At 37.9% G+C, this 27,512-nt stretch overlaps 1 protein-coding gene across 3 annotated transcripts in view; it reads left to right on the top strand.

Annotated features, from left to right (window-relative positions):
* Nox4 (NADPH oxidase 4) overlaps positions 1–27,512 on the top strand; it is a 132,434-nt gene that overhangs the window by 82,153 nt on the left and 22,769 nt on the right. For all 3 annotated transcript variants that reach the window (XM_021236119.2, XM_005085373.4, XM_040728899.1), the window contains one exon: positions 18,746–18,827. In XM_021236119.2, the coding sequence (XP_021091778.1) occupies positions 18,746–18,827 (82 nt within the window). The remainder of the gene's footprint in view (positions 1–18,745; positions 18,828–27,512) is intronic.

Genomic DNA, 27,512 nt, shown 5'->3' with positions numbered 1-27,512 from the left:
TGAAGAGTTCATACTTCAAGAAGAATTATGCTGGAGAACCAAACTCTGAGACATTCCAGTATGGTATGTTCAGCAATAGTGACTAGCCAGTCCACTAGAAGAGAATAAAGACCATTTGCTTTACAGACAGCAGGTGCATACTTTAAAACAAAGTTGATCAGTTGTAACAAATGTTTCTAAGAAATTGGGTAAAATGAAGATTGAACTAGTAACTTCAGAAGGTCTGATTGAAAGAGTGCTTGAATTAAGAGCCCCATTGAAGTAGCTCCATGAGGCCATAATTTCCAAAGTAAGTAGATATCCTGTGTTGTGGTGGATCAGCTCCAGCTAGGGGGCCCTTCTCAGTTGTATAGTCAATGAAATCATGTAGGGTAGTGCCTTCTCACTCACTGTGTTTATTCCACAGAAATGAGCAAGTGCCACCATGGTGACATGATGCTTTCCCTAGAATTCACATACTGGAAATTAATTACCAGTGTGATCATTGGTGGCCTTTAGGAGACATTCTCTTTATGAGGGCTGAGGGAGTTAACTTTATCCCTATCTGATCTTTATTCATGTCATGGTACAACATCAAGATACCATTTTAGAAACAGACCAAGCACCAAACCTGAACCTTGATGTTCAAATTCCTGTGAGAAATAAGTTTGTTGATGAATTAGAGGACCTGAGATTCATTAAATACATATTTTAAAAGTATATACGTTGTTTGATTTTAGGCATGTGTTTTGAACACTATTATACATGGTTTAAAGAATTATTTTTTACCTCTTCCTTTTTTATTATTATTATTATTTAACATTTTTTTAAATTTTAAATAGCTTGTTTTACATGTCAATCCCAGAAAGGCAGTCCACAGAATGGGAAAAGATATTCACTGACCCCACATCTGTCAGAGGGCTAATCTCCAAAATTTACAAAGAACTCAAGAAGCAAGTCTCCAAAACACCAAAGGATCCAATCAAAAGGTGGGGTACAGAACTAAACAGAGAATTCTCAATAGAGGAGGCTAAAATGGCCAAGAGACACTTAAGAAAGTGGTCAACATCCTTAGCCATCAGGGAAATGCAAATCAAAACAACTCTGAGATACCATCTTACTCCTGTCAGAATGGCTAAAATCAAAAGCACCTAAGACAATTTATGCTGGAGAGGATGTGGAGAGAGGGGAACACTCCTCCACTGCTGGTGGGAGTGCCAACTCGTACAGCCACTTTGGAAATCAGTATGGAGATTCCTCAGGAAAATGGGAATCAATCTACCACAAGAACCAGCAATTCCACTCTTAGGCATATATCCAAAGGAGGCAAATTCATACAACAAGGGCATCTGCTCCACTATGTTCATAGCATTATTTGTAATAGCCAGAACCTGGAAGCAACCTAGATGCCCCTCAACTGAACAGTGGATAGAGAAAATGTGGTACATTTACACAATGGAGTATTACTCAGCAGAAAAAAACAATGGAATCTTAAATTCGCAGGTAAATGGATAGCACTGGAAGAAACCATCCTGAGTGAGGTAACCCAGTCACAAAAAGACAAACATGGTATGTACTCACTCATATATGGATTTTAAACATGGATCAGGAGAGTGCCAGTCTGCACTTCCACTAACAGAGAGTCTGGGAAACAGGAAAGAACCTAAAAGATATACATGGTACCCAAGAGAAGAGAAATGAGGCAAGATCCTCTGAACAGATGGGGAACACGGCGAGGGGTGGGGAGGAGGGGGACTTGGGAAATAGAGAGGGGGAGAAGTGGAAGAGAGTGTAAGACGTAAGACGTGGAGGAACAGGAAGGTCGACTGGGGGGGGTAGGATGGGGGAAGAGGGAATCATTGTGACCTCTAGTGATCTAAACGGATGACACCAATTGGCAAGCTAAGCAATAGTGGAGATGTCTATAACCATCCTGGAGTCTTCATCCAGTGACTGATGGAAGCAGAGGCAAACACCCACAGTTAAATACTGAACAGAACCCAAGGAACCCAGCGACAGAGAGAGAGGAGTGAAGAGCAAATTGGCAAAGAATGGGCTGGCAAAACCATCAGAGACAGCTGATCGAACAGGGGAGAGCTCTTGGACCCCAGACTGACAGCTGGGAGGCCAGCATGGGACCGATCCAGACCCCCTGAATGTGAGAGTCAATGAGGAGACCTGGGCTACCTATGGGGTCCTGAGCAGTGGATCAGTGTTTATCCTTCGAATACTAACAGACATCGTGTGTCCATTACACAAAGAGGATTGATCTCTCTGCCTGGACTCTTAGGGAAGTGCCTGGACCCTATCCTGAATGAAATGATAGACTCTAGATATCTCCTTTTTTTTTCTAATTTAAGTTAGAAACAAGCTTGTTTCACATGTCAATCCCAGTTCCCTCTCCCTTCCCTCCTCCCATGCCTTCCCCACCAGGCCCCCCAGTCCCCCACCCATTCTCTACTCTGATCCCCAGAGATGGTGAGGCCCTCCATGGTGGATATCCAGAGTATGACATTTCATCCAGGGCAGGGCCTAGGCCCTCCCACAAGAGGCCAGGCTGAAAGAGCATCCCTCATTATGGGATGGGCACTCAAAGTGTATTTGTACTTCAGGGATAAATATTACCCAAGGCCCCATAGATTACCTAGGCCTCCTCACTGACACCCACATTCAGGGGGTCTGGATCAGTCCCATGCTGTCCTCCCAGCCACCAATCTGGGGTCCAAGTTCTCCTCCTTGTTGAGGTCAACTGTTTCTGTGGGTTAAATGAGCCCAGTCTTAACTACTTTGCTCATCAGTTCTCCCTTTCTGTGACTGGATTCTGGGAGTTCAGTTAAGTTTAGCTGAAGGTGTCAGCTTCTGCTTCCATCAGTCACTGGATGAAGGTTCTGTTTCCCAAACTCTCTGGGACTGGGATTGTATGCTGGCACTCTCTTGATTCATGTCTAAAATCCATATATGAGTGAGTACAAACCATGTTTGTCTTTTTGTGACTGGGTTACCTACTCAGGATGGTTTCTTCTAGTGCCATCCATTTTCCTGCAAATTTCAAGATTCCATTGTTTTTTTTTTCTCCCACTGAATAGTAAGTACTCCATTGTGTAAATGTACCACATTTTCTCTATCCACTCTACAGTTGAGGGGTATCTAGGTTGCTTCTAGGTTCTGGCTATTACAAATAATGCTGCTATGAACATAGCGGAACACAGGTCCTTGTTGCATGAAAGTGCATATTTTGGGTATATGTCTAAGAGTTGAATTGCTACCATTCTATGGTGGAATATCTATACTGATTTCCAAAGTGGCTCTATGAGTCAGCACTCCAACCAGTAGTGAAGGAGTGTTCCCATTTCTCCACATCCTCTCCAGCATAAACTGTCACTGGAGTTTTTGATTTTAGCCATTCTGACAGGAGTAAGATGGCATGTCAGAGTTGTTTTGATTTGCATCTCCCAATGGCTAGGGATGTTGAGTACTTTCTTAAGTGTCTCTCAGCCATTTAAGAATCCTCTACTGAGAATTCTGTATTTAGTTCTGTATCCCACTATTTGATTGGATCCGTTGGTGTTTTGGACACTTGCTTTTTGAGTTCTTTGTAAATTTGGAGATCAGCCCCCTGTCAGATGTGGGGTTAGTGAATATCTTCTCCTAATCTGTGGGTTGTCTTTTTGTCTTTCTCACTGTGTCTTGTGCCTTACAGAAGCTTCTCAGTTTCAGGAGGTCCTATTTATTAATTGTCGATCTTAGTGTCTGTGCTACTGGAGTTATGTTCAGGAAGCTGTCTCCTGTATGAATTCGTCCAAGGGTACCTCCCACTTTGTCTTCTAACAGGTTCAGTGTGGCTGGATTAATGTTGAGGACTTGGATCCATTTGGATTTAAGTTTTGTGTATCGCCATAGACATGGAGAAATATCAGCACCTGATTTGAAGTTATAAGGATAAGGTACCTAGAGACATATTTATATATTGTATACCTACTGAAATAATTGCAACATATTTATATGTACCACGGAGTGATGTGGATAACCAGAATGAAGTATGGAGGGCAAGATTTATACTGGCAGAGAGACAGAAATTTACAGTTATGCAATTGAAGTCCACAAGTGCCTCCAAAGAGATTCCATTCAATATGTAGGTGGGAGACTTGAACTTCATGAAGGTATCATGAATGCTTCTCGCTTTATAAAAGGAGGAAGGCAGAGAGGATAGTTATAGAAAATGACTAGGGGTCAGTTGGTAGATTTGGATGAACTAAATAGAATTTTTGTTTTGGTTCCTTCTAATTATAATGGAAATAAATGATAGGGTTAACACTGAGAATGAGGATAGGGAATGTGTGCAATAATGTTGATGAAAAAGAAGATAGAGTGATTGCTTGGAATATGAAATTGATGAGTGAATCCCAGTGGCTCTACTCAATTGTGCCAAGTAGTCTTCTGAGATGTGTGTTGCTAAATTGAAATGAGATAATTCAGAATAATTGAGATTTCTTTCTTTTTTTTTTTTTTTGGTTTTTATGAGACAGGGTTTCTCTGTATTGCTTTGGAGGCTATCAGTCCAGCCCGGCCTCGAACTCACAGAGATCCACCTGCCTCTGCCTCCCGAGTGCTGGGATTAAAGGCGTGCACCACCTCCGCCCGGCTGAGATTTCTTTTTCAGTTATGGTTCACTGTTGCAAATTCCTAGTTGAGCAGGTGCTAAATTGGATATTAGTTGACCTCAACCCACTTCTGAAAATAATGTATTATATCTGCCACTTTATTTTTTTCCACATTTTTTATTTAACTTTTTACGCATGTCACTTTCAGTTCCCTCTCCCTCCCTGAGAAATCCCAACTCAACATTTTTAGACCCCTAGTGACTAGCCCATCACAGAGTGACTCGCCCTTTTGCCCTCTCCTGAGAAACCAGAGACCTCAAGATAAACTTAAAAGATAACCCTCCCTGATCCAGGAACTAGCCCACCACATTCCTGCTCAATGTTTAACTGTACAATGCCCAAAGAATGCTTGCTTGTGATAACCTTCCCGTTAAGACATAAGCTATCATTTAGCTTCCTGATCCTTTTTGATGTTTGCCTAACTCCCTGATTTGGTTTTTCCCTTTAAAAAAACTCCTACTGCAGCTACTAGGGGTTGAACTTCTCTGCCCCTGCGAGGGTCATGAGCTTGGCTCCAGTGCACTGGTGCCCCGAATAAACCTCTTGTGCTTGCAGCAAGAAGGTCTCTCTTGAATTATTGGGGCATTGGCTTATCCCGAGATTTGAGTGAGGGTCTCCCCACTCTGGGGGTCTTTCATCCCCTCCTCCCCTACCCCCTAATCCTCTCAATCCCTTACCCCAACTCCATCCCCCCTCCACTCCCCAGGGAGGGCAAGGGACTCCATGAGGGATTTCCAGAGTCTGTCACATCATCCCAGGAATGACCCAGGTTCTTCCCCATGTATCCAGGCTGAGAGAGCATCCCTCCACGTGGCATGGGCTCCCAGAGTCCCTCTGTATACCTGGAATAAATACTGCTCCATTCTCCACGTTCCCACAGATTGCCAAGGTCTCCTCTTTGTCACCCAGGTTCAGTGGGAGGATGTCTGGATCAGTCCCATGCTGGCTCCACAATCACATCGGTCTGGGACACATGTGATGCCCTTGTTTAGGTCAGCTGCCCCTGTGGGCCTTGCCAGCCCGATCCTGATTCCCTTGGTCATCACTCCTCTTTGTAAGTGGGTTCCAGGAGTTCAATTCAGTTCACAGCTGTGGGTGTCTGCCTCCATCTCCATCAGCCACTGGATAAGAGTTCTAGGATGGCATATAAGGCAGTCATCATTTTAATATCATGGGAGGGCATTTAAGGTAGCCTTAATGCCAGTTGGTGCCATTCCTGTAGATCTGTGAAGATCTCACTAGTGCCTATCTGCCACTTTAAATTCATTCTTTATACTGTAGTTTAGAAACCTCAAAACATCATTCATATTAATACACTTTCCTTACTTGAATCTCTGTAGTAACTTCTTGTTTCTTCTAGGGTGAGGGCAGGTTTATCTCTGCTGTGTCCTACAATGACCTTATGTTGGTATTCAGTTGCTGTGAGAAGACACCATGACCAAAGCAACATAATAAAGAAAGCATTTAACTGGGGTCTTGCTTATAGTTTCAGAGACTTAGTGGTGATCATCATGGTGAGAGGCTTATAAACATGGCACTGCAGCAGTAGCCCAGAGCTTTACATCCTGATCTGTAGGCACCAGTGGGAGAGTGGCACACACTGGGCCTGGTTTTGAAACCTCATAGGCCACTCCCAGTGGCACTCCTCCTACAACCAGGGCCTCAACCTCCTGCAACAAAACCACAATTCCTACAACAGAACCAGACTTCTCAAACAAGGCCACACCTCCTGATTTTCTAAATTATTCATTAACTTAGGACTAAGTATTCAAATTTCTGAGTCCATGAGTGTCATTTTCATTCAAACCACCACAGACATTCAAACTCTAGCCTCTTTTTAGTCTGATTAACTTCAATCCCCATCAGCAATATTGTCCCTTTTCCTTTCATTTCTCTTCTTCTTTCCTATGATATATGTGTCTGGAGAACTCACCACCATCCAACCTGCTCTCTAACCCTACAAACATGCCTTTAGTGTCTTCAGATCACATCTCGTGATTCAAATCCTCTTTGAATCTCTAGATTCCTTAGCATGAGTAGTGTTTTATGTAGGCTAACACCATACATTCTGAGCACTCATTTTTCAGTGACAACTGCAGAACTCAAGTGTAGTCATGGTGGGTGAGTGAATCTATCAATACAGACTCTGCAGTATTCTATTAGGGATTTTTTAAAAAATAACTTTATAATTGTCACTGTACTTAGCGGTCTGATAAGTCATTTGCCCCCAGTTAATGTAAATAATTGGAAAATAATCAAAATGCATATCAAAACTCAAATAAGCAGACATGGTCAAATGTAAAATATTGATATTGTATGCCTTTTATAACTGATGATGAGGAAGCTTTGCAACAGAATTGGGAGGTTTTCTGGGCCAACTCAATGTTAGATATAAGTACTGCTCTCTTAGAGTAGTAGAGAGTTCTAGTGAGAGGTTCCTTGAGTAGCTCAGAGAATGCCAGCCAAATGCCTTGCTATGGGAGGTCAGGTCAGATTGATTTCAGAGGGCAAGGACAAGAGATTGAAGGGACTGTTGTAGCCTAATCCTTTTATAAAGATGCTGGAGAAATATTGCAGAATCTCTGGTAGGAAACGAAAGCAAATTTTTACTTTATATGAACCACACTGCCATTTGCTGCATGATGGAAACAGGGTAGAACATATTAGAGATGAAAGAACACATTAAATATTTCCACTAATATCAAGGAATTAAAATAATGTAATTTCATGTTCTAAAATGGGAGTAATCTAAACCAATGAGACTAAGTTTCTGGCTACCTTTTTACAAACTATGTGTTTGGAGGGGAGGTAGGATGGGTGGAAGAGATGGCTGCAAACTACTATGTAACTTAAGAGCGGAACAAGTAAAGAGAATCAGTGCATGAAAAGAAGCTTCTATTAGTGGACACTATTTCAGAATTCTTCCTGTTTCCGACTTCCCTGCAAACTCTGCAAGTGTTTGAATTTTATTGGGCTGGCCTGTGATTAGCGATGGGAATTGTGTAGGGAATATAGTGCAATTACATGTGTGTGTTGAGGGATGGTATCTAGGTCAGGAAGAGATGCTGGAAGAATGTCTGTGATTTCTGTTGTGAAACAGTTTCCAGTCTCACGGAGTGTGTGTAAAAAATTACTGAGACAATTGATTAGTTCATTTAATGAAATATCAGACATCTTATCTGTTAACATAATATGATAAACCTTTCAGTACATAAGAGATGGGCCTAACCTCCATATTTCATATGATCAAAAACCACGATTTTTTGTGGCAGGGAAATGAAGAGGATGCTACACACACACACACACATGATTCTAATGCCTGTGCATTTCCAGTAAAAAGGATAAATTACCTTCTTGTTTTCTCAGTTTATGAACATGAAATCTATGCTGTCTTCTCTTTTTAATGAACAACAGCTGATTTGTAACAGCATAAAGTGTAAAGAATACTTAGTACTTGGGAGGATGGAAGGGTTTTAACACTCATGATGTTTATTCTAATATATTCATTTTTTCAAAGGTGAAAAAGTTTTCTTTTGGTTTATTTACTGAAAATGTGTTACTTTAGTCTTGAAAATAAGCAATTTCTGGACTGCACACCACACTATCATACCAAAGTAGTTTGTATAGATTATGACATTTTTGTTTTCAGTAATTTTATTCCCAAGAGAAGTTTATATATGACATTATTTAGTATTTTCTACATGATGTTATATAATATGAAGGAAAATAAGAATGACTTTTCTTGATAATATCATTTCTTAATCAGTGTCAAAACTGTGTCCGTAAATATTGAATGCTGATGCATATCACTTTACCAAGTAAGTCTAGAGTTAGTATTATAAACAATTTGCAAGGAGGAAAAAAGGCAAGTGATTTGTGCTCTTATTAAAATCATGGCTTGCATTTTGAGTACTCATTTTTTTATAATGAAAGCATAAAAATAGAGCTCTTGTTCTATAAAGAAACTGCAATTTAGTTATTTATTTATAAATGTATTCACATGTAGTGTATATATATATACACATATGTATGGACCAACAGTTAATGGAAAAAGAGGCCATGATCTGAAAAAGAACAAGGGGGCATTTGGTAGGGTTTGGAAGGAGGAAAATGGAAGCAGAAAATTATGTGATTATATCCTCAAAAAATAACTTACAGAAATTAAAATATTAAAAATAACAAAATTGAAACAAGATTGACTATAGTAATGCAGTTTTAAGTAATGCAACTTAAGGTTGCAAAAATAAAACAACTATGCTGCTAACTTCATTTAAACTTAAGGAGGACTGGAGCTGGCTCAGCAGTAAAGAGCACTTGTGTTTGCAGAGAATCGGGGTTTGAGTCCACTCCTCCACATAGCAGTGCACAACCATCTGTGACTCTAGTTCTAGTAGATCAAACATCCTTCCTAGATTTACACAGGCAACAGGCACTCAGGTAGTGCACAGACCAACATGCAGGCAAAAATCACATATGCTTAAAATAAAAATAATAATTTTTAAAAAATATAGGAAAGGAACAATCTTCTGTGGACTTCAAACATAGTCAAGTTTGATCTCCATAGACCTTTGGAGAATTGTAGAAGCTTTGCTTTAAGCTGCTGCATTTCAAAGGATGAACAATTTTTTAAAAAATCAGCAATTCTTCTGGAATAGTTTAAAAGCCATCATAAACCAAGCCAAGCCCCTCTCTCATGGAAATCTAGATAAGAGGATACAAGGTGTACCTAACACAGGTACTCATCACATGCTCATGGTCCCAGTGTCTGGGTAGAAAAATATTGATTGTAATGGGAACAGCTAGAGACTCCATGTGGACAAGGCTGAGTCATCACCACTCTCCAATGGGTTCACACTCGGTGAGTTTATTTTCTTAGCCAGTTATAAGGTCTTCGTAAGAAAAAAACAAGCGAAAAATCTTAGGCTTTTAGCAAGGGCTAGGAAAATTGAACTGGTTTAAAAGGGACTGGGCATTCTTCTCAGTAGCCTGGCTTCTGGAAAAACTGGGCTGATGGGAACCTACTGAACATAACGTCCAAAAGAAACAAGAAGTTCAGCACTCCAGCCTCTTCCACCTGCCTGTTCTTCTCAAGCTAAGAGGATAGAAAAGAAGCTCTGCTTAACTTCCCAGTGTCTAGGCACAAAGTCACTGTAACACCAAGACCGAACCTAGGTCAATGGCAAGCCTTCCCTTATCCCGTTCTTATACCTGCCTTACTAAAGCACTCTGGACTGCAGCTGATTCTACCCGGTGCATCATCAAAGCCCGATTTTACACAGATTAGAAGAGCTATATTAAGCTAGCAACATAGAATTGTAGAATGGACAAAGTTGGTATTCAAACTAGATTCAGACTAGCAATAATGTTAGCATTGCCCCACTAGGAATTACTAAAAACTGAATAATATGCTAAGATCATTAACAGAAAATGTAGACCCCCTTGCCAAAGCAGATAAGTGCACTCTATGGCTAGAGTGGAACTTTCAAAAGAAGCACAGAGAACTAATAAATGCATACTCATTGGACAATGATCTTGAGAGAGAGAGAGAGAGAGAGAGATGAGAGAGAGAGAGAGATGAGAGATCTATCTTTTGGCAGTTTGTAAAACATTTTAAAGCTAAGCCAAAGAAAGTTGACTTTCTGTCCTATGGCAGATGAACAATCTCTAATCTACTGCCTAGCCTCCTTATGTATGACCTCTCATCAACTGTGAGCTCAGGAAATTTAGTTCAGCCTTTTCAAAGATTAAGCCTCTGAGTTGGCTCTTAAATCTTGGGCAGAAATTGATTACAAACTGGAGGTAAAAGAAAAACTGTCCTGACAGTAGGAAAACAGATGAAGGAGGAAATCAGAGGTTAAGCAAACTGTAGAGTCTACTGGACCAGCATTGCTTACTTGCTGCTCTTTCCTGATGCATGTGCTTCTATAGGCTTTGTCTTTGGCCAGTATGCCCTCTACTTAAGAACACAGAGGACTTACTGCTGGGTAGGTTTTGATAGATTTCAAAAGACCGTGATTCACGGTATTAATTTTCATAGCCCAGGTTTTAGGTGAGCACACTTTAGAAACACACATGCACAAAAAACTCTTGAATTTTCTTTGAGTTCTGAACAAAATTGCCTATTCCCTTTTGAATATGAGCGTAGGTGGTATTAGAGTTTGTGCTGAAAGCAAAAAAATGAATTAGTATCAAGCTGAGCCTTGATCACTTTGAGATGTTTCTTTTGTTCAGTGCCAACACTGTTTAAAAATGCATTTGCTGTGACAATTGTTAAGTATACCATTTTCCTTAAAAGGCAGATTGTGTTGAAGAAAACTTAGTAACAATAATGTGTTTATCCAAAAGTGCCTCTGATATTTGCTTTCACTTACCTTGAACCTCTGTGTTCTTTCTTTCCCTTTTCAATGTTGTTGTTGTTATAGCATAGCATCCACTGCAATAAAGGAGAATTTATATTTTAGGAGAAATCCAGTTATAGACAGTGAATCATTGGTGTGTTTAGAGAACAAGAAGTCTGTTTGTAGTTTCCAAAAGCTTATTTCACTTTTTAAAATTGTATGTTTAACAAATAGGAAGCAGAATAATGGGTCTCAAGGGGATAGAATTTTATCACTGCATCCCCTAAAAGTATAAGGGCCCACTGAAAATAGATTTCCTTTGAATACTGCATTGTCTGCCTTAAGACATGACGTGATTAGATGTAGCAGGTGTGGAATCATGCAGATGGTATGTGTGGTTTATTCTCACTATCTTCTCCTTCGACAGGAAAAGAAAGGAAGGAAGGAAAGACACGTAAGCAGAGGGTTTTGTCTCAAAACAAAACTGTAGAAACCAACAAACCAAAAAAAAATACTGTATGGGAGTTTTATTTTTCTTCTTTTTTGGGTTTTGTCTCTCTTGCTAGCCAACTGACCTGTGGGTTGTCAGGACTGTCCTGTCTGATTTTTAATTTTCTTACCTATGACACACAAAATTGAGGAAATTGTTTCTAATCATTTCTTGGCTCTTTATTGATATCAATCTATAAATCCCTTCATATGAGTAAAGTCTAAAATAAATATCTCTATTCTGTATTAAATGGCAATGAGGGTAGATACATTTTCATAGAATTGAGAGGTATAGCCAAGACAGAGGGAGTATGATGCCTCTTCCCTTGTCCAGCTGATGCAGCTCAATTACTACCTCTGGTTATACGTGTATTGTGTTTATGTTGTGTTCTAAAAAGTATGTTAATGAGGTTGTTTTCTGTGCCTGTATATAAGACAGAATGAGGTTGTGTTTCATATTGCTCTCACAACAGCCTTAATATTTGCAAAGGACTCTTATAAAATGATAGACTCTAGATATCCCCTATGTGGAAGAATTTGGCAATAGGGTGGGAGGGAGGGTGGAAGGGGAGTGCGGGAGGAGGGGAGGGAGAGGGAACTGGGATTGACATGTAAAACAAGCTATTTAAAATTAAAATAAAAAATGATAAAAAAAAACGCCCAAACATACAGATGACATTTTTCTTCTAAAATTGTTGTCTCCTTCCTTCTGAATTTTATTAAGGAAGGTTTGGCTATATTTTTAAAAAGAAAGTATCCTTGCACTAGATATAGATTTCTTGATCTATCCAAAGTAGTCTACTTTGGATGCCCTTAATATTGTCTTGAAAGCAATACTTAAATAGAAGCTATTGTTATTCAGCAGTAGTTACCATGGTAATGAACAAAGTTATTTGATTTAAAGAAACTTTACAGAACAGAATTTATCCTTTATCTCCTTTTAGTTTATGTGGCTGTCTCTAAGTCTGCTCTTTAATTTCCATTGTTAGAAGTAATCTCTTTTGGTAAGATTAATGTGCATATTTTTCTTATGAAAACAAACATCAAAACTTGAAAACCATTAGTTTTTAAGTCTCTAGAAGTAATGCTTCTCTTTTTCTCTTTAAGTAATTTTGTAATTCCATTGACAACCTCCTCATCCAGCAATTGTTTTTGTTTTTCAGCATTTTTTTTCAGTAATCAAAGTTTCCTTGATGAGAATTTGTTTTTTTAATAGCATGTGGCAAATAAGAACCATCTTTAGATGTTTTTTGAGCGAGGTAACAGAAGTACAATATAAAGTAAAACTCCAACTTCCGTAAATATTGATCTTATTCCCAATTCTAAAATCTCTTCTATTAGAGTTTGTTGGCCTTTAATCATGTGGGAGAAAAGGGAAAACTTTGTTAATGTATTTATCTTGTCTTGTAGTACTGTGGATTGGGAGGATTTTTCTATGCATATTATAAAACTTTCTTAATCTTCTTTTCTCTTTCTTTGCTTCTTTTTTGTTTACCCATATGTTCAGTAAAGTTTGCAATCCTGACCTTTCAGACTAGTGGAGCTAGCATTTCTAATTATTGGGGTGTCTTTCTGTAATACCTGTCTCTCTCTGTGTTTTTTCTTTTCTTTTTCTTTTTTTCTTTTTTTTTTTTTTTTTTTTTTTTTTTTGGTTTTTTGACACAGGGTTTGTCTGTATTGCTTTGTTGGTTGTCCTGGAACTCACTCTGTAGACCAGGCTGGTCTCAAACTCACAGAGATCTGCCTGCCTCTGCCTCCCGAGTGCTGGGATTAGAGGCATGAGCCACCAACTCCCAGCTATATCCTACTCTCCTCTTGGGATTCTTGGTCTAACAAGTAAAAATGGACTCAAGGGGATGCTCAGCAACTCTAGTATAATACTAAAGTGTGCTTTGGATGATTCTATAAAAGTGTACAAAACTAAATTGTACCAAGCTTTAGGCCGTATCAGATAGTGGCATCTGTTCCAAGGGATCTGTGTCTGAGAAGACTTTTTTAACAGTGAGCATTTGAATGTGCCTTTCAGATGTTTATGGAACACCTGAAACATGGGAAATGATGTATTCCTGAACTTGGTCCCTCTTAGTGACGTACACATGTGTTTGGCAAATTTCACAGATAATCTCTCAGTACAAAATGGAGGCCTGCCATTCTCATCTTTTGCAAATTGTTTTTCAAAGAAGTTAAGACTAAAGGCTGAAGTAGGTTAAGAGTTCATGCTTTCTTATGAGTTTAGGGTATTTTACTTATTCTTTCTTTTAATAAAGTTATTGTGTGTTGTTAAGGTATACAATATAACATTTGGTATATACTATGAAATGATCACTACAAATAACTGAATGTATACATTTCCATGTCACAATGATACCTTTTATTTTTGTAAAGACTTGTTTATTTATTATGTACATAGTGTTCTGCCTGCAAGCTAAAAGAGAGCATCAGATCTCATTACAGATGGTTGTGAGCCATCATGTGGTTGCTAGGAATTGAACTCAGGACTTTTGGCAGAGCAGGCAGTACCCTTAACCTCTGTTTCATCTCTCCAGTCCCCTCAATGGTATGTGTATGTTTGCAGTGATGAATATCTAAGATCTTCTTGTTAGAAATCATTTCTGTTATAATCTGTTACTTATACGTATTGCAAAGTATACACAAAGATTTTTCAGTGTTATAAAATAATTTAACATTTCATTTTGAAACCAATGTGAAAAATTATGGTATAATAAAATAAGAACCAAAAGAATTTGTGTATAGATGCAAATGATAGACTGACAGACAGATAGAGGGTATGTAGATGACAGATGATAGATAAATGATTAATAGATGACATACAGATAGGCAGGCAGGCAGGCAGGCAGACAGACAGACAGACAGACAGACAGGGTACATGATACATAGACTGGTTAAGGTATCAGAAAATGGGATTATGTTTCAGACTGGCTTATACCTCAGCTTCTAATTAATCCAACAACTCCTTTTTGGACACCATAGCAGAGAACCAAATAGATTCCCAGTTCAGGAAGCTCAGAAGTCTTAGTTCAAGACTGAAGCACCCTGGGAAGTTGCTGGTGTTGATGCACCAAAAGGCTGAAGAAGTCAGAGTGTAGTTACAGCAGCAAAATTCAAACTGACTCAGAAAGAAAAGGCTCACAGACTGCAAACACTGTTTTCCTCAGACTTCTTTGTCAGCCAGAGTGTCAACTTCTGGGAAAGAGTCACTAACATTTTCCTCTCCAGCCATGAATTCTCCCCCCAAACTCTCTATTTTTTCTCACATGGGAATCCTATTTGGAAATGTCTCCTGAGGTTCACAGTGATATTTTAGTGTATCTCTCATTGCATTCTAGTTGACTACAAAGACCAGTGGTCACATACCTATACTGACATAAGGCTTTCTTTGTTAAAAAAATAAATGTAAGATCTTGTAAGTATCATAATAGCATCACTTCTACAATTTCATTTTATTTTGTCTGGGGCTAGTACCTGTTTCCTTGACAACATAACTTCTAATACTGCAGGTTATCTTCCTCCATTTACTTTTCCCTTTCTTGTGCATTTTCAAGATGAAATCTCACTGTGTAGCCACGTCTGGCTCTTACTTCAATTTTCTTGGCCCAGCTTCCCAAATGTTATGTTATAGGTGTGCACCGCCATGCCTGACTTATTCCAGTTATCTTTATAACTAAGATCAAATGTGTCATACGGAGTTGATTTGGGAGCATTTTGAAAAGGACACCTAAACCTGGCAAATTAGATGTAGTATAAAGATTAAAAGAAAGAGGATAAAATTGTATGTGTAAATATAAACATGAGAAATATCTTACTTTTTGGTGTCAATACTGTCACCTTGAGAGATGCCTTATATGACTCTCCTTCCTTGCCTGTGGTGGTTGAGTATTCAAATTAAGTGAAGCATTCATTTTCATATTGGAGATAATGGTGAAGCAGACATGAAAAAAAGACCACTTACAGAAACACAATGAAGTTGCTAAAATATGACTGATAGGGTCCCGCCAGCAAATAAGTTGCTTCCCAGGATCTCAGTGAGGAGACTAATTAATTTCTGTAATCAAAAGACTCTTCTTAGGTTATAAAGGAAAAACATTCATCAGTGTCGATTTTTCTCTTAAAATTATTTCATGTTCCTCTTCTTTGTAGCGATAGTAGTATTTAATTATCATAACAGGAATAGATTCCCATGGTTTTTGTTGTTTTTACATAAAACCCTATTGTAGTTAATATACTCCACATTGCCAATAATTGGAAGATTGGTCATTTTCTCCCTAAGGTGACAATAAACTGAAGCATAGTAAATGTATCAAAACAAAAATTTTAACCTAGGAAGTATTTTTCTTATTTTGTTCTTGACTAATTAGATATATTGTGCCATAAATAATTATCTATACTGTGCACATCAAGGTAATTATGTATAGGATATCCTCAAAGCCTTTTTTGTTGATTGAGTTAGAAAGAAATAAAAAGAAGTGGAAAGTCTGTAGAAGTTTGTGTCAATTAAGGAATCCCTGACTGGTGGAAAATCACCTCCAGACATCTCTCCCTCATTAGTCAGCTCATCACAGCTTCATGGCAGTGAATCCCTTGACTCTTGTCATTGACTTTAACAACTTCCTCTAGGATGCCCTGTGAAAGGCCTGAGCAGCGGTGCTCGAAAACTGAGATTCTCAAAGGAAATTGTGTGTCAGCTGTAAAAGCAAGTTGAGTTTAACATTTTGATGCATGAGAAGTAGCGTTTTACTTTTCTTTCTCAGCAAATGAAAAGTCAAATTATGTTTTTTTTGTGGAATTGGATGAATAATGGGATGGATGCTGATAATTCATGACAGAAATTTTCATAAAGGACAAACAAACATAAATAGTAAATATACTGGAATAGAAAAAGAAACCTTATGTGATCATATTTTGGAGCTTATTCATATAATACTAAAAACTTAAAAAGACAAAATTTCAAGGTATTAGATATTAATTTTGTTTCTGAGAACTTTTCTTAACAGTCATGCTAGAAGATTTTTGGTAATATTCACTTAGTATTCCTTAAAATTTTTATGCATATATGTGTCTATTATTATTTATTTATACAACATTATACTCAGAAACTTTTCACCCTGGGTTTATAACCAAATGTTTTGGGGGCATATATGAAAAGAGACAAACACATCACAGGGAAAATAAGTATTAGAGTAAGATAACAGGCATGAAGAATTTACACAGAAATCCTGTTTCAAAAGAAAATAGAGGTTTTTGTTTTTGTTTGGTTTGATTTGGTTTAAGGAGTCTTGGAAATCAATTTCCAAATTTCTATTCTATACTTGTAGCTCCAAATGAAATCTGTTTTAGAGGAAACATTTTTTACATGATAAAGATCTTGATTTCTTTTAGTCTTAAGTTTTATGTTTAGGATCTATTTATTTTAGAAAAGTATTGGTTGATTAAAATAGTCAGACACACTAAACACTGATAAAAGGCAAGGTCATCATCACCAATGGAAGCCATGAGTCTGAAAAAGAGAAGGGGTGTAAATAGAAGACTTTTGAGGGAAGAGGGGGAGGGGAAATGGTTTAATTATAATCTTAAAAAATAAGAGAATTTATTTTAAAAGGAGAAAACATGCAAATTTCAAAAAGATCTGATATTTCACTCAAAAAACAGTAAGATAGCAATATAACAGTAGTTAATATTAGGAAAAAATTTTAAAACGTGGATTCAAATGGAAGACTAAATACAAAAAGGAAAAAAATGAGTACTGCAGCTTTGGAACCCTACACTTCAGAATAGAACCAGAAATCCCAATGCCATTCATGGGTCCTACTACTTTACTGCCAAGTGTGTGGTAAAGACAAACACAAAAACAAAATGGAAGCCTGTGAAATGTTTCTGGTTGCACATGTGAAAGTTAGGTGTGTACCCCTTTTTCTCAGTTATAGTTGGTGTCCTTCTGCTTATGCTTACTAGTGACTCTCCCTGTAACATTCTGAAAGTGGGAGGGAGAAGTGTCATCAAGTGTAGATTTTTAGTATTTCGGGGATAGTGTCCACCTTCAGGGTTAATGGATTTACAGCAGCATGGGAATTTTAGGTTAGCATACTAGTGCAGCTTGATTGTATAAATTGATCAAAGTACTCATTCTATTGATTTCCTGGTTGATAAAATGACCAACTATTCTCTAATGAATCATGCTGGTTTGCCTTGCCCAGGTGTCATTATTGTAAGTGTCTTTGCAATACATGCAGCTAAACAGTGTTAGTATTGCTAAGGTAGCATCGGTCAAGATTCCTCCCTCCCTTCTCTGTCATGCCTTCTCCTTCTTGCTTTCATTACAAACTTTTAATGCCCTAAAGTCCATTACTCTAAATCGTGGTGCATGGCCCACTCTCCTCATTTGACGACGCTAAATTCATCCATTCAAATATCATGATAATATAACTAGTACATTTGAAACATTAACAGTCATTCCTTCATTTTGCCATAATTAGTGCAATTACTCACAATGACCTTTTTGCTTCTTTATTATGGAATACTTCTACTTCTTCCTAAAAGCTACCATGAAATTTAATTGACTGCTTGATTCCTGCTTTCATTGGTTTCTCTGAGTTGTGCTGAAACAATGCATTATTTCATTGCTTTCTGTCATAACAAAATGCTGTTTTGTGTATCTGCCCTCAAGAGTGTATTAACATGATTCAGTTCTTAGTTACAAGTGTGAGCATTCAACTTCACTTCAATTAGTAAGTCTCCAATTACACGGATATAGCACAGATTGTTCATTCTCGTGTTTATGAGAAATGTAGATATTTTTGTTCATGATTGTTATATAAATATTGCTATGAATACCCTCATATTTGTTACCTAGTCACTTGTGGAAGTTGCTGCAGAGTATGGAATGGAAATTTTTAGCAATGGTCAATGCAAAGTTTACGTTTCCAGGATAGTCCTAAGTCACTCTTCCAAGCTATTGTAACTGTTTTGTATGATCAGCAGTGTATAATGACATGTTTCATCCTAACATTGATCTTACAACACTAATTTCTGCCAAATGCCTGCCACATACCACAAGATTAGTGTACAACTCTCATGTTTAATGTCACATGAGTGTTTTATGATCTTTCAGTGATAAGATTTTAAACTCCATACTTTTCAAATATTTACAGTTACTATATTATTTTCTTCATAAAATATATGTAGACAGCAGATAAACAATTCTATTTTGAAATTACTCACATGACTCATTTTTCACAGTTGATATTTTTTCCCGTTTGACAGAACGATTCCGAGATTTACTACTGCCTCCATCTAACCAAGACTCTGAAATTCTGCCCTTTATTCAGTCGAGAAATTATCCCAAGTAAGTAACAGAAGTTTGCTGGGTGTTAAGAGGGGAAGGGTCAGATGCTGGCAGATATTGGTGCAAGGAAGAAGAAATATGATTGTTCTTTGGCATTTGTAAAAATCCTGAGTAAACTAGCCTAAACAATTATGATCTCATTTATAATGTATGATCTTTAGCTCCTCAGAAATGATGAGGAAGACCAAGCTCTACTTCTCAGTACAATGAGTTGCTTCTCTGTGCAAGCAATGAGCCTCCTGTTTAGTGATAATGGTCCCTTATCTTATTCTCCACTTTTTATTCTTTAAATTAAAGGAGGAATATTTATGTGGAGGTTGTCACCATAGTTTTGTAATTTTTGGCTGACTAATTGCAATAAACTTTTTTGGTCAAAAATATCTTATGACCTAAAGTATATTTTCTACCATGTATTTAATACAAAGGATAATATCTATGGTGCGTAGCACACACAACATAGACTTACAATTCTCAAGCTAGTGTATGTTGTAAGATTCGGCACTTGGGTGAACTATAATTAACTTGCATGCTTTCCTTATTTGTTAGCATTCTCTGAATGTGAAAAATCTAACATATCATAGAAAATACAAAAATATGTCTTCAGGTGAAATATACTCATTATGCAAATAAAGTTACTCGTTAATGGAATCTATGTATGTTAAAAAGAAGAGAAACACAGAGGATGAAATTTAAGGGAAAGTCATTTGAAAAGCATTCCTAATGATTCTGGGGTACATTGTTCTAAAATATAACCAAGTGTCCTAATCACATTCTTAAATTCATGAACTGTCATTTGACCCATTGCCAAAACCAGGGACGTCTGTTCTGCAGAATTCAAGAACAACACAGACATTGCTTTGTAAAAGTTTCAGAGTGAATGAGAGCTTACTTAGTCAAAACCAAGAGTATTAATTGGAAATCATTGAAATCCCTGAAAATCTCAAGCTAGCTGATGATTGTGTAGTAACTAGTGGTGACTGACTGGATGGGTGAAGAAGAGAGAAATGGAGCAGTCCGAATTTGAGGGACTGCAAGCTTTTTGATTGCCCTTATGAGGGAAATGAGTGGCAGTTTCTATGACTATCTTGCTTTTCTCCTAGATTTTGATTGGAAATAACAAGGGCGCTTCATCTTTACATGATTTGAGGAAGGCACAGTGTCTGTCTTGACTCTATTTTACACACCTTTATGATATTAAAGAAAATGCTGTAAACCACCTGGCCTATATAAAGAAATGAATTCTCATCCTATTCCTTATTTCTCTCTGTGTTCTGTGCTTGCTCTAGCCCAAACATTGCCTCTGAGCATCATGAAAGATCTGTGTAGGTTCTGCTTTCTGAATTCCAATCTTGATGCTGTCATGGGGATTACTGTTCTTCCCAAGAAAATGACCTGTTCACAGGATCTCTTTGTAGGATAATTAGTCAGGATGAAGCCTTTCTATTGTGTTCCTGTTTATGTGATATGAGTGCTATTCTAGAAGTTTCTACAACCACAACTATATATGATGTTCTTTGCAACACATAGACTATTTACTACCTTTCATTGTTGAGATAATAAAAGTGACTCAATGGTTAAGACACTTGATGCTCTTACCGAAGACCTGAGTTTGGTTCCCAGTATTCACATCAGGTGGCTTACAATACTGTGTAAGAAATCAAGGACCTCAAACCTCCACAAACTCTTAAACTCACAACATACACATAACTACACATACATGTAAACCTACAAAATCAAAAGTAAAATTTAAAATGAAGAAAGCATACAGAATTATTGTCTCTTGTCTTCACTTCCCTACATTCGGGACGTTTATGCTAGTGGAATTCTAATACCTAGCTATCAAGAAAACTAAAAATAATACATTTTGACTTGTATGAAGAATTGAATCATAAGTATTCCTGATGCTATTGGTATTCATAGTCTAGGGAAGCAATATGTCAAAAGGGAGTTATCCTATTAATATTAGCATGTAGTAAGTCACACAGCCCCTGAACTCACTATTAAAATCTCATATTTTTGCAACTTTAGAAACCTGGCAGAGCACTACTACAAAAACTGCAGCACTGATAAAATTTTAAGATTCTGTTTAAGAGATATGATAAGTCAAGGAGCTGGTAGTTGAAAACCAATAAGCAAACAAGGAGACACCTTAGTGACTGACAGAGTAACTCAGACATCCTCATAAGAACCAGAGGGGCCACCGGAGTCAGCTGATGTCTCTAACACTCTGAGGATGCAGCTGTGTCTAAAGAGATATGCGTTGTGATTTGGCATCTGTGTTCTTGGGAGGCTTTGGTGTTTTGTCCCTTCTCTGTTATTATTACCTGCGAGACACCTCTCAGTGTCTGCAGACTTTACGTTTGTGTCGTTTTTGTTGGGTGCTTTTGATTTGTTTCTGACTTGTGGATTTTCCTGAAAATTTTCCCTTGTGAAAAGATCTTAAAAATTCAACTTGGATGTTTTTCAGTGATAAAGTACTGCCTGGCGTGTGTGAACCCATGGCTTTGATCCCCAACATGGAACGAAACACTAAATAAATCATAAAAATCGCATGTTTGTGTCTTTGAATAGCAGTGTTTATCGCTCTTCAAAACTATTTTCAGCTCTAGACAAACAGAAATTTATCAGAGTTAATCCATGATCTCAGCTGCAATTGATGAAATATGTTCTATAAATGAATACTAAAATATAAGTTAAAAGGCATTCTTAAATGAAATGTGCCAATTGGTAATGAATACAAGAACATAAGTTCCAGAATATGCTTGTTTTATGGCATTTGCTTTCCAGAAAAATGTTACCCTTACAGACCCTTATACCCTTACAGTGATAAATGGTTTTTGTGAAAGATTTCTTAACATTTTACTAGCAGTGTTTCTTCCCTTAAGTGACTATTACAGTTCAAATCTCTTAACACGGTCTTTGCTTGTTTGTTTTCTACCTCTGTGTCCCCAGGCTCACTGTCTCTTGAGTAGGCAAGTGTTTTTGCTGAAGTGTGCCACTCAGTTAAGTCTTCTGACCTCTACATAGTTTTAATCCAAATGTTATGGCTTCCAGGACCTCTCATGATCAGTGTATGTAAAATAATCACCTGCACTAGTTCAGTTCTGCTGAGGATATCAGGGATGTTGTCAGAGCTTCATGTCTTAGCCTTTATCCAGCATACTAACTTTGAATAACCTGTTTAGGTGTATGTCCCAGTTCTGTGTGTTTTAATAAACCCTCCAAGAAATTCTGATGCACATGTTAGTTTGCAAACCATTAAAGCAAGACAGATTTTGAAGACCATCTCAGCTTTTTAATGCTCCGTTGCCACTTTTTATGGCTTTCACTGCTGTAATTATCTCCTGAGCAGATCTAAACTGCAAGTCCATCATCTCCTGGGGTATAGTTAATCATAATCAAATTTCTCCCAGATGAAGAAATTGTTACCTGATGGATGGTCTAAGACTATATACCCTTTATTTCCCTAACCAAAATAAATGGTGATTGACTGGCATGATTAGTATTTAGTCATTAAGGAAAGGAATACTGGAATAGATTCAAAAGGTATTTAGGAATGATATTTTCTTTAAATAGAAGTTGTTGTCTAGGGAAAAATCACTTGATGTTTTAGAGTGTAAATTCCCATTGCAACAAAATGGAAATTTACTTTGCCTGCTTTAGAGGTATGTGCAGGATAACCACTACAGCTTCTGGAAAAAATTACATTTTCAATAAGCAGTTTTTATTTTGATATTTTGTTTTAGACTCTAAGGTAATACTTAAATATTTGTTGATTTTCTTTTCCTTTCTTTTTTTTTTTTTTTTTTTTTTGGTTTGTCCTAGACAGGGATCCTCTGTATTGTTTTAGAGGCTGTCCTAGAACTCGATCTGTGGACAAGGCTGGCCTCGAACTCACAGAGATCCACCTGCCTCTGCCTCCTGAGTGCTGGGATTAAAGGCATGCGCCACCAACACCTGGATCTTATTGATTTTCTTAATTAAAAGCATTTTAGAAGGGAAGCTTCAAAGAATCACCACTAAGTCCAGTGCCAAGAAATCTGCTGTCTCCTCTGGCCTCCAAGGGGAACTGCATACATGTGGCGTACATTGACATACACAAGTGCACACACGTGTGCGCACGCACACACTCAGGTACACACACACACACACAAATTAAAATAACAAATCTTAAAGTTTGCATTTAAAATAGCATGAAATGGTTGTATACGATCATAAATGTGTGTCAGTAGTAACAATAGCATGTTTGTTTTAAGTATGGTATATGCCAAAGTTCCATGTAAAGACTTACTTGGTACTTAAAGTAGAAATGTATATTGAACATAATAAAGTAGAAGTATAAAATGATGCCTGTAGTACAACTGTGGAGATGCCATGGTACTGAACTCACCCTGTCTCACCCTCCTCATGGGTGAGACAGTTGTGTGGCTTGGTCTGCCTGTGGTGCCCCTGGCAGTAGGACCAGGATCTATGCTTGCTGCATGAGCTGGCTTTTTTGAGCCCATTCTGTATTGGGGAGGATGAGGCATGCCATGCTCAGCTTAATGCAGAGGGGAGGGACTTGGTCCTGCTCCAACTTAATGAAGGCTCTATGATAGTTGGAGTATTCACCAATCTTATTATGGGGAAGGTAAGTTCAGTTGGGACACCTTCTCCAGTATTTCTAGGTGTCTTAGCTGGGGTCATCCTTGTGGATTCTTGGGAATTTCTGTAGCACAAGGTTTCTCCCTAACCTCACAGTGGCTCTATCAAGATATGTTTTTCTTTGCTCTCCCTCTCTGTCCCTTCCCCCCTCAAACCATCCTGTTCCCTCATATTCTCATCCCCCATCACTTCCTCTTTATTGACCTCCCTAACCCCAGTTTATCCAGGAGCTCTCATCTAATTGCCCTTCCCAGGATGATCTACACATCCCTCTTAGGATCCTCCTTGTTACCTAGCTTCTCTGGAGCTGTGGATTGTAATCTGCTTATCATTTGCTTTACAGCTAATATCCACTTATGAGTGAGTACATACAGTGTTTGGCTTTCTATGTCTGGGTTAACTCACTCAGGATGATTTTTTTCTAGTTCCATCCTCATCTTTAATTTGCTGTCATTTCAGTGTAATCCAGAGAGGCAACAGCAAGTGCCTGGAGAGGAGATGTTTGCAAACTGTCTCAAATGTCTGTTTAAACATCTCCATCTTAACAAACAGCTAAACAATTTAGAAAAATTATTTAAGAAAAAGTATTTATTAAAATGTAGAATATACATATGTACTCTCATGTGGCTCATGCAAATATATGGCTCCTTCTCTTAGATATGCTGTCTTTCATAATAGAACATTTCATCGCTTATCAACTATCTCCATATCTTAGTTGCCATTTTGTGGAAATGAACACTTACATTTGATCTCTATAATCTTGTCACACATATGATAACTGTAAAATCTAGGTACTAAAAGCCAGTACTACTCATAAATGAAAGCCAAGGTATTTTGAACATTAACCAAGTTAATGTGTAAAAAAAAAGATTTGAGTTATTTTCTTGTCTCTCTCTTTTTTTAAGTTACAAACAAGCTTGTTTCACATGTCAGTCTCAGCTCCCTCTCCCTCCCCTTTTCCCCACGCCCTCCCACCATCCCCCCCCCTGTCCCCACCAGCCACCCCAGCCCCCCACCCAATCTCCACTCTTGTCTCTTTCTACCTCTTATAAAAAAACTAAGTCTCATTGGGTAACCTGTCACTAGTGATTTTGTAATCATCCTTTTCCTTCACCAAAGTTAGGGCACTGTGTGTGTGTCTGTGTGTGTGTGTGTGTGTGTGTGTGTGGTATATTGAGAGTGGGAGGTTGAGCAGTGGTTACTAAGTTACAGTTAAATGAGTAGGAGGTTCTTCTGTGACTGTAGGCAATGGGTGTTATATACTTTTAATGATCCCTTTAAGAATTCAGGATTCTGAATAGATTCACAGCAGTAAAGTAATAAATATTTGACTTGTATGTGACTAAGCTGACTTAAATGTTTCTCAGTAAAGTTAGGGTTCAAAATATTACATGGGAACTTATCTATATGTAGGATTTATGATTAAATGTTACCAACTTATAAACAAATTGTTGAAAGTGTTATGAATGAAAAGCAACTGAGTCTCCTTCGATGATCAAAGGGATTAAGACTGGGCTGGCTTAACCCCCCAGAAACAGCTGACAAGACAAAGGTTAACTCTTGAATCCCAGGCATCAGCCTGGGAATCCAGCATGGGACTGACCAAGACTCCCTGAATCTAGGTGTCAGTGAGGAGGCCTAGGTAATCTATTGAGCCTTGGGCAGCAGATCAGTACCAATCCCAAGTATACACACAGACTTTGGACTCCCATAGAACAATGTGAGGTGCACTCTCACCCTGAACTCTTGGGGAAGGGTCTAGGCCCTGCCCTATATGAAATGACAGACTATGGACACCCCCATGGAGGGCCTCACCCTCCCTGGGGGAATGAGGGGATAAGGGGGGGGGGTTGGGGAAGGCACGGGAGGAGGGGAGGGAAAGGGAGAGGGACCTGTAACTGACTTGTGAAGCAACCTTGTTTCTTATCTAAATTTAAACTGGAAAATAAAATAAAAATAAAAATAAAGAAAAAAAAAGAAAAGCAACTGATTCTCAGTGATCCATCATAGCAAATCCCTACTGCTCCCATGTTGTTTTGAGCTTACTTCATTTCTTCTGTTTATGCTGTGCCTCATCCCAATGGCATACCATAGACACACTGATGTCATAGGTAGAAACTGTCTCTGATGTTTGTGTTGCATTCTACAATTCCTAGTAGGTTTTTTCTGTGTCGTCGCATCTTGTCTCTTTTATAGATGAAGGAAATGGAGGTCAGCAAAGCCAAGTAGCTCATCTGTGATCTCATTCCTAGTAAATGGCTGGAACTTCACGTTCTAGTGTTTATGTTCAAAGCTATTACAAAGCACCAGAGAATAGCTATGTGAGGAGAGAGGAGGATGTGTTGTTCTGGAATGAGACAGTTAGCACAGAGATCTTTTTGATGACTCCTGTAACTTATTTGTTGATGAAATAAAGTATAAATATCATTGCTGAAGTTTGTGGAGAAAGTCCCTTCTTTTAAAATATCAGTGCATTCAATTAATTTATCTGTTATCTAACTCATTTGGTGTGACATTCAGATGAAGATGAAAAATATTGTAGGTAGGTCTCAAGTCATTGTTAGTCTTCAGTGAGAAATCCTTTAATCATACTGATAATTCAGGTGTAGTTTATATTTGTTGACTAAATGTAAGATGTAAGTTAAGTCGACAAAATAAAATTGTACATATGTAACTATGTAGGTTTTAGTAATAGGGTGTCTTCCTACATGAAGCATATCAACTTTGGCGATTGTTGCATTAAGTTAAAGTTTTCCTTTCTTCCTTTACAAGATACAGTATTTTAAGCGCAATATTTACAAGTTTTCTTTCAGAATAGCACACATTTATTACCTAGGATGGCCTGAGTTCTGTTAGTGTTTAGTAGTTAATCTTGAAATAACACTGCAATGAGGTTCAGCGTGGTGAAGCATTAAAGGAATTGGTTTCCTGCGTATGTAGCATCTTCTGTGGATGTTGGGAATCTCTAGGCTAGCATCCTTCAAGTGGCAATGCTGAAATTCAGTCTTTTTCGCATGTATTGGACAATGCATGGTTTTTCGTTATAAAAGATGGGAAATGATATTTGAATCTCTGAGATAGAGCAAATTGTTTGTATCTAGAACTAAATAATTAGAGCTATCCATATGACCCACTATACTCACAGATACCTTAAAATAAAGGCATTCATGTGAAAGTGAAAAGCAAAATGAAATATAAGCAATAACTAAGAAGTATCATGAAGCCCAGAATTCTAATAAATGCCTATTAATGAGTTCAATTTACAGACATTTAACAGACACCTAATCATTGACTCCATACATGTATAGTCTTAGGTGGTCTTCTGTTTAAGAGGTCTCAAAACATAAATAACATGTAGACAGCCTTCTATATAGGTAAACTGTTTGAAAAGATATGATAGAAAAGATTTATAAAATGGTTCTGTTAGATATACATAGGGTCTATGTTTTTTTCTTATCAAGATGTCTGAGATGACACAAACCATAAAATATGGTCATTTCGCAATAATCACCAGTAACTCTTTTGAACTCTTTTGACCATAAAAATGAACTTTTCAGACATTGGGTCTGCAGAAGGAAGGGGAGAAGAGTCACAACACCCAAGTGAGACAGCTTCTTATGAGATGCCTTTCCAGTTCCAAATTCACTTGTCGCAAGTCTGCCAAAACAGGCATTCAGTCAAAACAGATGAATAGAATTTGAGAAATGTGGTGTTTTGGCTGGACATTTGCTTCCCTAAATAAAATCATGGTCTGTTACTAAGAAAAGAAAGATGGATACTAAGTGGACAATTCATGATTTCTGTTGACAGTTGAACACACACACACACACACACATACACACACACTTATATAAGCATACACAGAGCGAGGACAATTTCTTTTATGGGTTTCTTCATTAGCTCCTGTACTTATTTGTTAACTAGGGCAAGAGAAGGAAGAATGTTAGATTCTTCTCCTTCTCCCTGTAATTTTCTGTTCCCCTAGTGCATATGTGAGTAAATATGCCTGACAGGTTATTTGCTACTGAAGGGTACACTATT

This window comes from Mesocricetus auratus, unplaced genomic scaffold (genome assembly GCF_017639785.1).
Source record: "Mesocricetus auratus isolate SY011 unplaced genomic scaffold, BCM_Maur_2.0 Super-Scaffold_4256, whole genome shotgun sequence".
NCBI lineage: Eukaryota > Metazoa > Chordata > Mammalia > Rodentia > Cricetidae > Mesocricetus > Mesocricetus auratus.
This window is presented reverse-complemented; position numbering and strand designations above follow the sequence as displayed.